The sequence below is a fragment of the Chanos chanos genome, chromosome 12 (genome assembly GCF_902362185.1).
Source record: "Chanos chanos chromosome 12, fChaCha1.1, whole genome shotgun sequence".
In the NCBI taxonomy this organism is placed as follows: Eukaryota; Metazoa; Chordata; class Actinopteri; order Gonorynchiformes; family Chanidae; genus Chanos; species Chanos chanos.
The window spans coordinates 1,443,842-1,459,885 of NC_044506.1; the positions used below are offsets into that span (position 1 = coordinate 1,443,842).

General features: G+C 40.1%; 1 gene segment (V, D, J or C); it reads left to right on the top strand.

The window, feature by feature from the left end:
• The first annotated feature begins 7,778 nt into the window (after window positions 1–7,778).
• LOC115825318 (immunoglobulin kappa variable 3-15-like) lies at window positions 7,779–8,329 on the top strand. The segment is given in 2 exon segments: window positions 7,779–7,845; window positions 8,019–8,329. Coding segments are annotated over 2 exon segments (363 nt in total).
• The last annotated feature ends 7,715 nt before the right edge of the window (window positions 8,330–16,044 follow it).

Sequence of the window (16,044 nt, forward strand, 5' to 3'; positions counted from 1 at the left end):
GAAATACATTTAACTCTGTGTAGTGTACATATTAACTCTGATAGAGTGTAGTCAGACTCTTCTCTTACAGCTGGAGAGAGAGAGAGAGAGACAGACAGACAGAAATTCAGAGAACGAGGGAAACATCTGTTAACTACCAACTCATCACAAAATCAAAAGGCATGTTTTTAACAGAGAAACATCGTATATGACTCTGTAAAATGTAATATCGCCATAACAATTTACTCCAAAGATCTTTCATGAGTCTCAATGGCGATGGCTCAGGTACAAACTAAAGTCTAGATAGACAAGTGTTTAAAAATCAATCATTTTCTTTCTGAAGAAATTTGATGTTTCTTTTATGACGTGTGTCATTTTCAGTAAAATGAACCACATCAGTGAGCTGAGACCCAAGTTTTCTTATGAATTCTGCATGTCTACCACTCACCTGTCAGCTCTTTAAGAGGTATAATAATCACTTAAAAACACTGATGAATCATTAACATTTTCTCATTGAAAATATAGCACATTATTTCACTCATATGCTCAATGGCATGTAAATATATGTACATATGTCTATGACTGTATTATAAACAGTAATTTTATCATACAAGTCCCTTATCTCTTACATTACATTATTACAACATATATATACAGATCATTATAGTATACACAATGTTTTTAATATGAATCACATATTCTTTATCATATTTTTAACATGTTTTAATCTTCTTTTTTTTTTTTTTTTTTTTTTTTTTTAGGCCCTCCACCACCCCCCCCCCCCCTCTTTGGAGGACAACTTTATTTATTTTAAACAAGTGCAAATTCAGTATGTTCAGTGAAGTCGCTCCACAACCCACCCACCCCCCCACCCCACCCTTCTCCCTCCCTCCCTCCCTCCCTCCCTCCCTCCCAATTCCTAGATAGACAGACAGACAGACAGACAGACAGGACAAACCTACAGATAGAGGAATGATGGGACATAACAACAAGCAAAAAGGCAGACAGGCACATAAAAACACAAGCATGACAAGACATGACAAGAGAAAGTTGGCAGACTGACAGACAAACAGACTAACAGACTGACATCACTGGCCATAATGGGACATGACAAAACCAAGCAGGTGGACGGACAGACAGACAGACAGAGAGACTGACATAACAAGACAAGACAAGACCAAGTATTGCATACAATGGGTTGTGTGGAAGTAATGGGGAAGTATATGTGTGGATGTGGGAGGTACAAGATCCGAGTGCAAGATGATGAAGGGGAGGAAGTAAGATTTCGTAGGCGGATTGTAGTGTGTGTGTGTGTGTGTGTTTGTGTTGGTGTTGTTGGAGTTAGTTAATAGGGAAGTCTAGTGAACTCATAAAAGAACCCCAAATGTTTTCAAAGTGTGAGATTTGATGCTGGGATGAAATTTGTTCCATGGATATATAATCTTTGAGGAGGTTTAACCATTGTGTGATGCTTAATGTATTCCTAGTTTTCCAGTTTAGGAGGATTGTTTTCTTGGCGATAGTTAAGGCGATGAGTATAGTTTTTTGGTTCTGGATTGGTGGTTTTATTACTGAGAGATCTCCGAGTAGACAGAGGGATGGTGATAGTGGAATGCTACAGCTCATTATAAGAGAAATTTTGTCAATGACTTGTTGCCAGAAATGTTGAGTTGGAGGGCATAGCCAGGTTGAGTGGAGATAATTATCTGGGATGTTTAGTGAGCAGTGTGAGCATGTGTCATGGTCTGTGAGTCCCATTTTATACATCCTGTGCTGAGTGATGTGTGCTCTGTGTATTACCTTGTACTGTATTAGTTGTAGGTTGGTATTTTTTGTCATTGTGAAGGTGTTTCTGCAGATTTGGGTCCAGAATTCAGTATCAGATGTAAGTGATAGGTCTTTTTCCCATACTTTAATTGGAATGGAGATTGTTGAGTCTGTGGTGGATATTAGTTTGTATAATTTTGAAAGAATCTTCTTCTGATTGGTTATTTTTTTGATTTCTTCTACAAGTGGTGGAGGTAGTAAGTTGTTATTTGATAAACTGATTTTGGATGTTAAAATAGACTTTAATTGAAGGTATTGAAGATATTGTTCTTTCCCTATGTTGTAGTTTTGGACCAGATGTTGGAAAGTGATGAATGTGTTATTATGGAAAAGATGGTGAAGGTGCGTGATACCCCTTTGTTTCCATGTGTTGAAGATAAGTGGTGTCTTGTTGAGTAGAAAGTCAGGGTTGTGCCAAATTGGAGTGTATTTACAGGGTTTCATTTCAGATTTGAAGATTTTGTTAATTTTCCACCAGGCTGTCAGAGTTGTTGAAATTACTGTGTTATTAAAGCAGTTATGGTGTTTTATCTTGTTGCTGAGAAACGGGAGGTCAGATATTGATATTTCTTTACATTCTGATTGTTCTATTTCTAACCATGAGTTGTTCTGCCGGTTTGGGTAAATCCAATTAGTGATATATTGTAGCTGATTTGCCAGATAGTAATTTTGGAAGTTTGGGGCTTCTAATCCTCCTTGAGTTTTGTGTTTCTGTAATGTGGCCAGTTTGATTCGCGGTGTTTTATTTTTCCAGTAGAATTTGCTTGTTATGGAGTTTAATGAGTTGAACCATTTAGTAGTGGGCTGGGTTGGAATCATTGTGAAAAGGTAATTGATTTTTGGTAATATGATCATTTTTACAGTCGCTATTCTGCCAATTAATGAGAGAGGTAAATTTATCCAGCGGTTTAAGTCGTCTTCTACTGTTTTTATTAATGGGGTGAAGTTTAGGTGGAACAACTCTGACAGTCTGGTGGAGATGTTAATTCCCAGATACTTAATGTTTCCAGTAGGGATGGGAAGAGGTGGGGTTTGAGCTGCAGCATTCCAATCATCACCACATACAGGTAGAATTGTTGATTTGGTCCAATTTATAGCGTAGTCTGAGAGTTCGGAGAATGAGTTAATAACCTTGATGGCTTCTTGTAGTGAGTTAGATGGTTCCTGTAAATAAAGCAATACATCATCTGCATAAAGACTAATCTTGTGGTGAGTGTGGAGGGTTTGGATTCCTTTAATGTTGTTGTTTTGACGTATTGCAGCAGCGAGAGGTTCGATGAATAAGGCAAAAAGCGACGGAGAGAGTGGGCATCCTTGTCTGGTTCCCCTGTGCAGTGTGAAGCTCTGTGATGTTAAACCATTAGTAACAACTGTGGCCATTGGTGAACTGTACAGAATTTTTATCCACTGGAGGAATGACTCTCCGAAACCAAGTCTGTGTAGTGTTGCAATTAAGAATTTCCAGTTTACTCTATCAAAAGCTTTTAATGCGTCTAATGATACTATTATTGTTTTCAATTTGTTTTGTTTTGATACATTAATTAGATTAAGTAATCTGCGCATGTTGTTTGAAGAGTGTCGTCCTTTAATGAAGCCAGTTTGATCTGAGTGGATTAATGATGGGATTACCGTTTCAATTCGGGTGGCTAGTGCTTTGCTGATGATTTTGATATCTGTGTTGATGAGCGATAGGGGGCGGTAGCTGGAACAGAGAGTTGGGTCTTTTTCAGGTTTAAGTAGTACTGAGATGAGGGCAGTGTTCATGTGAGGTGGGATTGCTGAGTTTTGATTAATATTGAGCACCATTCTGTGCAACAGTGGTGAGATTGTATTCCAAAAATGTTTATAAAATTCGGCAGGAAAGCCATCAGGTCCTGGAGCTTTATTGTTTGGCATCTTATTGACTGCTTTGTGGAGTTCATTAGGTGTTATTGGTGTGTCCAGTTCATCTGCTTGTTCCTTATTAAGTTGGGGAAGTTCTGTATTACTGAGGAAGGTGTTAATATCTATTAAATTGGGTTCTTTATCGGGTGTATATAATTTGTTGTAGAATTCTCTGAATGCGTCATTAATGTCTTGGGGTGACTGCATAGTGTTTCCTATGGAATTCTTTATAGCTGGTATGAATGATTTTTCTTTATTTCGTTTGAGTTGATTTACCAGATATTTTCCTGATTTGTTATTATGTTCAAAATGATCATGTCTGAGTCTTTGTATCAGGAATTGGGTTTTTTTGTTTATGATATGGTTGAGCTGTGATTTAGTTTCTGTCAGTTCCTTCTGAATTTGCTCTGTGGGGTTTTTAGCATGTGTGTCAGTCAGTGCTTTAATTTTTTGCTCAAGAATATTTTCATGTTCTCGTTCCTTTTTTTTCTTGTATGATGAGTATGATATAATTCTTCCTCTCAATACTGCTTTTGCTGTTTCCCAAAGTAGGGTAGATGAGATTTCCAGAGAGTCATTAGTTTCCATGAAGGGTGCCCACTCTTTTATGAAAAATGTATTAAAGTCAGGATCTTTAAGCAAGGAAGTGTTAAATCTCCATCTGGATATAGGTTGTTTGACTTGTTTGGTGATTAGATTAAATGATACAGGAGCATGATCGCTGATTATGATGGGATGAATTTTGGGATCTGCTATATCAGATATAATCGATTTACTGGTGAGAAAAAAGTCAATACGAGAAAAAGACTGATGGGGTGGGGAAAAATGTGAGTATTCTTTGAGTAATGGGTTTTTCAGTCGCCAACTATCGCCAAGACCAAAGTCATTCATGTATTGTTTTAATATTTCAGTAGAGTGCCAGTTTCTGGAATTAGCTGTTGTAGAAGATCTGTCCAAATTGGGATTAATAACTGTATTAAAGTCACCTCCAATTATGACTGTAGAATCTGATAAGTTAGATAGTGAGTCGAAAAATGTGTGGAAGAAAGCAGGGTCATCAGTGTTGGGTCCATATATATTAGCAATAGTGTAGCTGTTGTTGTTAATGGTGGCGTTGATGATAACATATCGTCCTTCAGGGTCAGTGACAGTGGTATTATGGATTAATTGAACTTTTTTGTTTATTAAAATTGAGACGCCTCTTTTCTTGGAGTTGTAAGTTGATGAGTATACTTGGGTAAATTCTGGAGTTTTCAATTTCTGATCTTCGGATTCTGTTATGTGAGTTTCTTGTAAAAGGCATATGTCTGCTTGTAATTTAATCAGATGGTTTATAATTTTAGTTTTCTTTGCTTGCGAACTAATCCCATGGATGTTCCACGTTACGAATTTGAGTGAAATCATTGACATGTGTAAGGATCAATTTTACAGCAATGTGATGAGAGTGGGAATTTGTGAGTGTTATGTAGTGGGTATGAATGTAAAAATATGTGCTGAATGTATGGTGTATCAACATTAGTTTGTGGTGTGTTTCAATGATATTTTGAGATGATATATAAAAAATAGTAAAAGTAGAAATGTTCCCTTTCTCCCACGTTTTCCAGGCTAGTTGTGACAGACAGACATGGACAGACAAGAGACAAATACAAATCATATGCATATGAGGAGAATCTAAGAAAATCAGAGAAGAAGAGAGAGCGAGACAAAGAGAAAAAGAGAGACAGAGACAGACAAATAGTGACAGGGTCAACAGTGACTGTGACATTTTTTTTTTTTCTTTAGTAGACAGCAGGGTGTAAGTTTTAGTACCATTTTGGTGCTGATGTATGAACTGTAAGGCTATGTATTTGGATGACTAAAGCCAAGTGGTGATGTTGCGATCTTGATAGAGTCGCCCGTCGATGTACAGCTTGTCCACAGATAACGTCGCTCGTCTTCCCTTCTCCCGAAATTGCTTCAAGTTCGGGAGAAGTTTTTTTCTTCTTTCTTGTATTTCTCTAGGGAATTGGTCGTTGAGACCGTAACTTGTCCCTTTCAGTTCCTTTCCTTTGCTTTTAAGGAGTAAAATGAACCACATCAGTGAGCTGAGACCCAAGTTTTCTTATGAATTCTGCATGTCCACCACTCACCTGTCAGCTCTTTAAGAGGTATAATAATCACTTGAAAACACTGATGAATCATTAACATTTTCTCATTGAAAATATAGCACATTATTTCACTCATATGCTCAACGGCATGTAAATATATGTACATATGTCTATGACTGTATTATAAACAGTAATTTTATCATACAAGTCCCTTATCTCTTACATTACATTATTACAACATATATATATATACAGATCATTATAGTATACACAATGTTTTTAATATGAATCACATATTCTTTATCATATTTTTAACATGTTTTAATCTTCAATCACCTTTACTATAAACAATATATCTCTTACATCTATTACAACATCCACTGTTATATCTGACTGTGTAAAACTGAGTTAAATTTGTCAGCGAAAACTCAACATGTTCGACACTCTCACATTTACAAACAGCACAATAGTGATCAGAGTTTAACAGCACAGACTCTCAGCTCCATAAGAAACACTGTTCTGATATTTATTCTCTCCAAAACTCAGCACTTTGGTTTCACACGTCTTCTATGAAAACCGTGATTCACATCTTACTTTGGATTACAGCAGGTGTGAACATATGCCCTGAAGAAAATGGTGTTTTCTGACTGTAGTTTAACTCTCAGGGTAGTTAAAATATTTACTTTGTCTGATTCAAGTTTCACAAACTTTGTTTTACCGGTCCCCAGCCGTCATTATATCTAACCTCTGAGATTTAGAGAAGTTTATGAAACCAAATCTATGCTGTTTTTACTGAGAGACTACATGAAAAACATGTTGTAATGACTGGCTTATGGTGACGTCATATTGTGGGGATGTCGCGCTCTTTTTCCTCTCTCTGCTGTCTGTGCTTTGTGAGTTGATACGCTGTTTCTGATAATTTATAATGTTCTCACAGTTTACCCTTTTCTAATGATGGCTCTGTTAAGCATGCGTCAGCCTATACCTCCTACAATGTAATGAAGGAAGAACAGCACTGTTCCTTTGTGTCCGACTGAGTTACCCCAACCCAGAAACTCCTGAGCATCCTTAACCGGATCCTAACAACTTACTGTTCAGGATGAGTTTGGTCCCTCCACCAAAAGTGTACCACAGTGTTTGACTGTAATGAAACGGTCACACAAAAACCTCTGTCACACCGGAGTGACACAAACTGTCGCACAGAAACACAGTGAGACAGTTAGACAAAGCTGTCACACAGTGAGACACAGTGAGGTAGTTAGACAAAATTATAATAAGAGAAACAGTGAGCAGTGAGACAGAGAAAATTTAAACAAGAGAAACAGTGAGACAGTTGGACAAAGCTGTCGCACAGAGACACAGTGAGACAGTTAGACAAAACTGTAATATGAGAGACAGTGAGACAGTTAGACAAAGCTGTAATAAGAGAAACAGCGAGACAGAAAAAGGGCACTGATAATCCAGATCTGAGATCATTTCCAACATGGAGAATAAAAATTCACTTCAATGTCCCATAGTAATTTAGTGAGAAACTCCATATGAATGTGTCTGTGTGAAAAAGACCAGCCTCAGATGCCTGACTGACAACAGTGCAGTTATAAACATTAACTTTTCATTCATCTATTTAGTCTTTCCCTCAACCATGACAATCAACTTTATTCTTAATTTCATCATCGAACAGTAAAGCACACACAGTGTGTGTGTGTGTGTGTGTGTGTGTGTGTGTGTGTGCGTGCATGTTTTTTACAAGATTTCTTTGATTCCCTGGCTTTAGCACGATCATAGACACACACATTAAGACATTTCTGCTCTGGTCAAACACACACTCTTAATGATGTGTGATTAACAAAGTTTTGCATTTGTGTGTGCCTGTGTGTGTGTATGTGTTTCTGTGAGTGTGTGTGTGTGTGTGTGTGTTTTGCATAGCTGTGCTGCCTCACTGCTCCACACACTTTAAGAGCTCCAGTGTTGATCAGTGAGTGTTCAGTCCTTTCAGAGACACTGACACACAGCACAATGATCATGTCACTCATTCTACTGCTGGGAACACTGGGACTCCTCACTCAGGGTCAGACAAAATCACTTTCCTCATTTCTTACAATCTCTTTTCCACTACAATCATTCTACATATGAGTGTGTCTGAGTAAAGTTATGAGAGATTGTTATGAGAATGTTTCTGTCTTTAATGTGATCACAGTATTATGGTCTCTCACACTCTTGTCATTGTCTTTTTTCTTCCAGAATCATCAGGGGAAATAATTCTGACTCAGTCTCCACAATCAAAGTCTGTTGTCCCAGGAGAGACCGTCTCTATCAGCTGTACAACCAGTCAGACTGTCTCCAGCTACCTCCACTGGTACCAGCAGAAACCTGGACAAGCTCCTAAACTCCTGATTTATGGTGCAACTTACCGTCAGTCTGGAGTTCCAGATCGTTTCAGTGGGAGTGGGTCTGGCACACAGTTTACACTGAAAATCACTGGAGTCCAGACTGAAGATGCAGGAGATTATTACTGTCAGCAGGGTAATAGCCGTCCATTCACACAGTGTTAGAGCATCATACAAAAACCTCCCTCAGCTACAGAGGAACAAAGAACAGATGTGAGAACAGCCATAGAGGAAATAAGACTAATGTGAGAACACTTACAGTGGACATAAGACTGATCTGAGAACAGCCATAGAGGAACTACAGCTAGAACAGGCTGGGATTTCAAAGAAATTTTATTTTTCTTTGTTATGATTCACCCTCATCAAAAGACAGATTATTTTCAGTGCTTCTATACAAGTGTTTCTACTTTCTCCTCCTGTTTCCCACAGGTTATCCACTTCAGCTTTTTACGTCATACTGACAAAGTTCCTTTTTTAATAATTTTAGATATATTGTGAGTACAGTAAATTTGTATAGAATTTGTTAAGTAAGTGGAGCTATAGATAGAATATTTTAAATAAGTGAGCATTATAAATATATCGAGTGTTAAATATTTCAACGTGAAGAGTTATATAGAGAGTGTTACATATTAAAGACAGAATATTAAATGTGTAGTTATACACATTGTTAAATATATAGAGCTATGGAGATCAATTGTGGAGTTAGAGACATACTGTTTTAAATGTACAGAGGTATGGATGGAGTGTTAAATGTGTAGAGTTAAAGATAGAATGTTAAACGTGTAGAGTTAAAGATAGAATGTTAAATGTGTGGTTACACAGAGTGTTAAATATATAGAGTTAAATGCACCCTGTGTGAAATGTACAGAGCTATAGGAGGAGAGGTAAATGTGTAGAGTTGTAGACAGTGTTAAATGTGTAGGTGTATAAAATGAGTATTATCTGTAGAAATATATATAGAGTTTAGAATGTGTAAAGTTACAGAGACAGAGTGTTAAATATGAAGCGTTAAATACATACTAAGTAAATACATACTACATTATAGAGTTATAGACAGATAGTTAAATGTGTAGAGTTATGGACAGAGAGTTAAATGTGTAGAGTTGATTCTAAACGGTTCTGAAGACTCTCTGATTAATTCTAGTCAGAGTCATATATTCAGCTCTCCTCAGTGTTACCAATCTCCCGCACTACTGATCACTTTCTGTGTGTGTGTGTGTGTGTGTATGTGTGTGAGTGTGTGTGTTTCTTCTAGAAGATTTGGAGAGACTGATCATGACTGGAGCTCCTCAGGCCTCTGATCAGTGTGAGGAAGGGAGAGCTCCAGTAAAGTGTTGCTGGGTTACTACACTAGTGAAGGACACTCTTCTCTCTGGACTTCTTACAACTCTGTCTTTCCAAGCCGAGCCCTGGATCACACTCATACAAACTACATACCAGTTTGGAAGACTGTATGTGGATGAGGATTGTCTTTATAAGTATAAATAACCATTTATTCATCAACACTAAACAAACATTAACAGACTCTCCTTGAAGACCTGAGTCAAACTGAATGGGACTCTTTGAGTGAAGTACATCCTCTGATTGTGACGGCCTCCGCTCTGTATTTGTGTTGGGTGCAGTTGGGTGTCAGAGTGGGAGGGCCGTCCTGGTTGATGTTGGGCACCTGGGTGCTCTGATCTCCAGGTGTATTTAAGCCTTCCTCTTCCTTCCTCTCGCCCCTTCCCCTTCCCTCTCTTGCTTTCCCCTTTCCTTCTACCTCTTTTCTGTTTCTTTAGGCCTGCACCATTCGTTTCATGAGGATTTTTGGTTATTGCATTTCAACACCCCCACACTTCTCTAACACACATCCATACCTTGCCTTACACTATTGATACTGCTGACTATCAGTCCTAATTGTTAAGTTATTGGTGGTTTTTGCTTTGATAATAAATTTGCTTTGTCCTTAATGTGATCTGTGTGTGGTCTGCCCTTCTTTTTGTCACCTCTTCTGAGCCGAGTCGTGACAAAATGGGGGCTCGTCCATTCTTTGGTTGTTTTTGGTACAATGTTGAGGTTGTAAGATGTTTTGGATATTTTGGTTTTTGGTTTGGTTGGGCAGGTCATGCATAGTTGGTTTTCTTTTCTCTTGTTCTAAGATTTGTGGGGAATTTGTTTGTGGTGCTTGAGGGAGGAGCTCATTTGGACCTCCATTGTGTTGTGGCCTGTGCTTTGTGGAGTTAAGCTGTGAGTTGTGATAGGCCTGGAGGTAAGCCTGATCCTTTGTTTTGTGACTGTTGGTTTGTAATCTGGAGCTATCTACCCGTTAGGTTTAACCATGTTGTCCTCTATGGACTCCATTGGTGTTTGTTGTTTTTATTAGTGTGGCGGTGAACATGGATGCGGCAGTTGTCCCGGGAGCACTTCCGTGGTTGCGTGGAGTCGCCGTTTTTCGGTTGCTTCCCGTGCCAGCGGGCTTTTAGTGCATAAGTACCCACCACAAGTAATCGTACGAAGACTAGGGTTGAGCTTAGTTAATTAGTTGGACACGCCACTTAGTTAGTTAGGGGTGGGGATGCTCCAGGTAAAGTGCTTTTATTGTTGCAAAAGTGTTGTGTTATCGTAGTCTTGTGGATCAGGGTTGGTGTTTGTTGGTTGGATCATGGAATCTGCTGTGGAAGAATTTGTTCAGTCCCCCTCAGAAGAGCTTTTAGAGAAATATAAGAAACAACAGTTGTTGAAAATTGCTGAGCACTATAAAATTGAAATTGGAACACAGAGAAGAAAAGATGATATAAAGGCTATTTTGTGTGCAAATTTGGTAGAGGCAGGTGTATTAACTTCATCAAACCCACCTAGTCCTGGCCCTTCAGTGCCTGTCGTTTCTCCTGGACTAAATTTTAATCAACAAAAGGAGCTTTTGATGTTACAGCTGGAACAACAGCAACGGGAGTTCGAATTAGAAAAATTAAAACATCAAAAAGAATTGGAATTGGAACATATGAAACAGCAAACAGAGAAAGCCCGACTGGAATTAGAACGATATAAGTTTACCTTAGGCCAAGAGGGACGATTTTCTGATCACGCTGACGAAGGTTCCGTTTTGATTGGGCGAACTAGCACTGATATAATTGGCTATTTGAAGTTGATGCCTAAATTTAATGAGCGGGATCCAGATACCTTTTTCTCTTTGTTTGAGCGGATAGCTGATTCACGTAGCTGGTCTGACGATGCTGGAATGCTTCTTTTACAATGTGTTTTTACAGGTAAGGCTCAAGACGCTTATTCGGCGTTAAGTCTTGGCGACGCGAAAGTTTATCAGAAGGTGAAGGCTGCTGTACTTAAAGCTTATGAGCTGGTTCCAGAAGCGTATCGGCAACGTTTTCGTAATTGGAAAAGGGGTGAGAAACAGACGCACTTAGAGTTTGTAAGAGACTTAAATTCGTTGTTCAGTCGTTGGTGTTCTGCGTCGGACGTTAAAACGTTTGAAGAACTTAGCGAGTTGGTGGTATTGGAGCAGTTTAAGAATTCAGTTCCTGGGTCGATTGCTATGTATATTAACCAGAACAAAGTAAAAACCCCTAGTGAAGCTGCCGTTCTCGCTGATGAGTATGTTTTAACTCATAAAAGTAAGTTTGTCAGTACTGGGCACACTGAAGGTAACCACATGGACAGTTCTTCCGTGGTTGAAAGGAGAATTAGGTTCGGTGGTGCAGCAGCACACAAATCTGGCCGTGTTCTATCGGACAGAAGGTTTTTTGATGGAACTTGTAATTACTGCCGCTGTAGTGGTCACTGGAAAAATGAATGTCCGGTCTTAAAAGCAAAGTTAATATCTTCCAGTAGGGGCACTCACGTTAAACCTGTGGTATTGGCTGCACCTGTCCTCGGTTTAATTTGTCCTGAGATTGAACCTGAACATTCCTGTCCGATTACTAAGGATCCGGATTACTCTGCTTTTATCTCGACAGGTTACGTCTCACTTCTCTGCAGTGATAAACCAGTGCCAGTTACTATTTTGCGTGACACAGGTGCCTCGAACTCTTTTCTGCAGGAGTCGATATTGCCTTTTTCGTCGGAGTCTGCTACAGGTGCTCAGATTTTAATACAAGGTATAGGTTTAAATACTTTGTCTGTTCCGCTGCATACTATAAATCTCTCTTCGGATTTGGTACAGGGTGTGGTACAGGTTGGAGTGCGTCCCTCGTTGCCAGTTTCAGGTGTTGATATGATTCTGGGGAACGATCTTGCTGGGGGGCGTGTTTGGCCTGATGCCCCGCCACCAAATGTTGTTGCCCAGGTGCCGGCTTCCCCGTTGGGTCACGCAGAATTGGAGAATGTTCCAGGTCCTTCTGACTTGTTTCCGGCTTGTGCAGTGACTAGGGCTAGGAGTCGACTTAAATCCGGCCCAGATGCGAAATGTGAGTTTGCTCGGGAACGGTTTAATCTGCTTTTACCTTCAGAGTTTTCTACAATTTCTCGTGAGGAATTGATTGTGGAGCGAAGAAATGATCCCTCCTTAAGATTGTTGTATGATGGCCTTTTACCTCCTCAAGAAGTTGATAGTTGTGCACAGGGGTATACCCTTCATAGTGGTTTATTGGTACGAAAGTGGCTGCCTCAGTCTGAAAGTTTTGTGGGCGACCCGATTTGGCAAATTGTTGTGCCGGTTAAATTTCGAAATCTAGTATTACAGACTGCGCATGGAAATCTTGCAGGTCATATGGGCGTTAGGAAAACGTATGATCGCATTTTGCGTCAGTTCTTTTGGCCTCGGCTGAAACGGGAGGTTTCTGCATATATTAAAACTTGTCATACCTGTCAGCTCACCGGGAAGCCGAATCAGGAAATTAGTCCTGTCCCTTTGTACCCTATTCCAGTAATATGTCAGCCTTTTGAACATCTGATCATTGATTGTGTTGGACCTTTGCCTCGCTCAAAATCGGGTAGCAATTATCTGCTGACCGTTATGTGTCTGGCTACCAGATATCCAGCGGCGTATCCACTTCGTAATATCACAGCTAAATCGGTAGTAAAAGCTTTGTCGTTGTTCATTTCAGTGTTTGGAATACCCAAAACCATTCAGAGCGACCAAGGATCCAATTTCACGTCACACTTGTTTGCACAAATTTTAAAACTGTTGCGTGTAAAACATAATAAAGCTTCTCCGTACCATGCGCAAAGTCAAGGCGCCCTGGAACGGTTTCACCAATCCTTTAAGTCATTGTTAAGAGCATATTGCACAGAGTTGAACCAAGACTGGGAGGAGGGTATGCCGTGGTTGTTGTTGTCTTGTAGAGAGGTTGTTCAGGAGAGCACAGGTTTTAGTCCAAATGATTTGGTGTTTGGGCATATGGTGCGCGGTCTCCTAGCAGTATTGAGTGACGATTGGAAGTCCTCTGAACCCCCTAAAAATTTGCTTGATTATGTTAACGGTTTTCGTTACAGACTGTATGCAGCTGGGGAGTTGGCAAAACAAAAACTTGAGGTTTCTCAACGAAAAATGAAACGACTGTATGACCGTCGCGCTGACCAGCGACAGTTTAGTCCTGGTGATCAAGTCCTGGCCTTATTACCTGTTGTAAGTTCACCATTTCAAGCCAAATTTAGCGGTCCTTATACCATCACTCGTAAGATTTCTGATCAGAATTATTTGATTGCGACTCCCTCTCGTAAGAAATCCACCATGCTTTGTCATGTTAATTTGTTGAAGCCTTATTACACCCGTTTAGCTGAACTTGGGCCTATTGAACAGAAGGACTCCGAAAAGGTTCGTGCAGTGTTATCGGTTCATTCTACTGCAGGTTCTGCTCATATCCCTCATTCAGGGGTATTTTATGGGGAGGAGGACGAATTGTCGGCGCCTGACGATGCCGTATTGCGGGGTCGACTAAGAAATTCTGAGTCGCTTGCAAAATTGCATGATTTGCTGGGCTATTTGGAGGAGCCCCATCTCAGTGAACTGGTTGCTCTTATTCAAAGTTATCCAACTTTGTTCCTAAATACACCACCTCGGACACATCTTATTGAACATGATGTGATTGTCAGCGATGTTGAGCCAATAAAACAACGTTTTTATAGAGTTAGCCCAGAGAAACGGAGACTATTAGAAGCCGAAGTTCAGTATATGCTGGAGAACGGGATAGCGGAACCATCTCGTTCTAGTTGGGCTTCTCCTTGTCTGCTGGTGAGGAAACCCGATTTCACTCTTAGACTTTGCACGGATTATCGTAGAGTTAATAGCATAACCAAGACAGATTCCTATCCACTTCCTCGGATGGAGGATTGTGTTGATCAGATTGGTTCAGCTACATATGTGAGCAAGTTTGATTTGCTGAAAGGTTATTGGCAAGTTCCTTTGACTAAACATGCTCAGGAGATTTGTGCTTTTATTACTCCCTTTGGCTTGTATTCTTACGCTGTAATGCCTTTTGGTTTAAAAAACGCACCTGCTATATTTCAGCGTTTAATGAACCACGTAGTTTCAGGACTGGAGGGTTGTACTGTTTATTTGGACGATGTTGTTGTTTACAGTAGTTCTTGGACTGAGCATGTTCAATGTATCCGTACATTGTTTGATCGGTTGTCTTGGGCTAATTTGACGGTGAACTTGGCCAAGTGCGAGTTTGCAAAAGCTACCGTGGCCTATTTGGGCAAAGTAGTGGGTAAAGGCGAGGTACGACCGATGAATGCAAAAATTCTGGCTATAAAGAAGTTTCCGCCTCCCGCCACCAAGAAAGAGCTGATGCGTTTTCTTGGGATGGTAGGTTATTATCGAAGTTTTTGCAAAAACTTTTCGTCCGTAGTTGCCCCATTAACGAACCTTTTGAAATTACAGTCAAAATACATATGGTCGTCTGAATGCCAGTGCGCCTTTGACAATGTGAAAGCACTTCTTTGTTCTGCGCCGGTATTGGTCGCTCCGCGGTTGGAGGAGCCGTTTTGTCTCCAGGTGGATGCTAGCCACATAGGGGCAGGTGCTGTGTTGTTGCAGACCGATGACCTGGGCGTGGAGCGTCCTGTCAGTTACTTTTCGCGAAAATTCAATTTTTACCAGTTAAACTATTCTGTCATTGAAAAGGAGGCATTGGCTCTTATTTGGGCGCTTCAGCATTTTGACGTTTATCTGGGTTCTGGTGTCACTCCCTTGATTGTTTATACCGATCATAATCCTTTAACTTTTCTTCGTTCTTTACAGAATCCAAACCAACGACTGATGCGTTGGGCGTTATTTCTTCAGCCCTACTGTTTAGATATTCGTCATATTAAGGGCGCCGATAATGTCATCGCAGATGCTCTGTCTCGCGCGCCTTTATCATAGTGACTGTGTTGCCCGTCTTTGACCTGTTGGTTTTTCTCTTGTTGGATGCTTTATCTTCCAGTCTCTTAATTTGCTTCCTGAGGTACCGAGGTTGCCAAGTTGGAGGGTTAGCACGGCTAGTGGAGAAAATGCAGGTACAAGGTACAGGTGGTTCATGGCTTGGTGGTTTGTAATGGAGTAACATTGTTGCAGGGGAGTTCTGGGCTGTTAGTAGTTTTATTTGAATGAATAACCTTAGATTAAGGTAGATTAGAATGTAAGTGTGATTGATGCTGTTATCTTGCGCTAAAAAAGGGAAATTTTGGTAACTATAAGGTTCATGTTTCAGGGTAAAGCAAGGTAAGTTAGTTGGTTTATTGAATTCTGGTGTGTTGGATTTAGGTTAAATATTTTGGGTTGACTTTGTTTAAAATTGAGTAGTTATTCTGTTAAGGTTCCTGGTGGAATCCTTTTTTTTAGGAGGAGGGTGTGACGGCCTCCGCTCTGTATTTGTGTTGGGTGCAGTTGGGTGTCAGAGTGGGAGGGCCGTCCTGGTTGATGTTGGGCACCTGGGTGCTCTGATCTCCAGGTGTATTTAAGC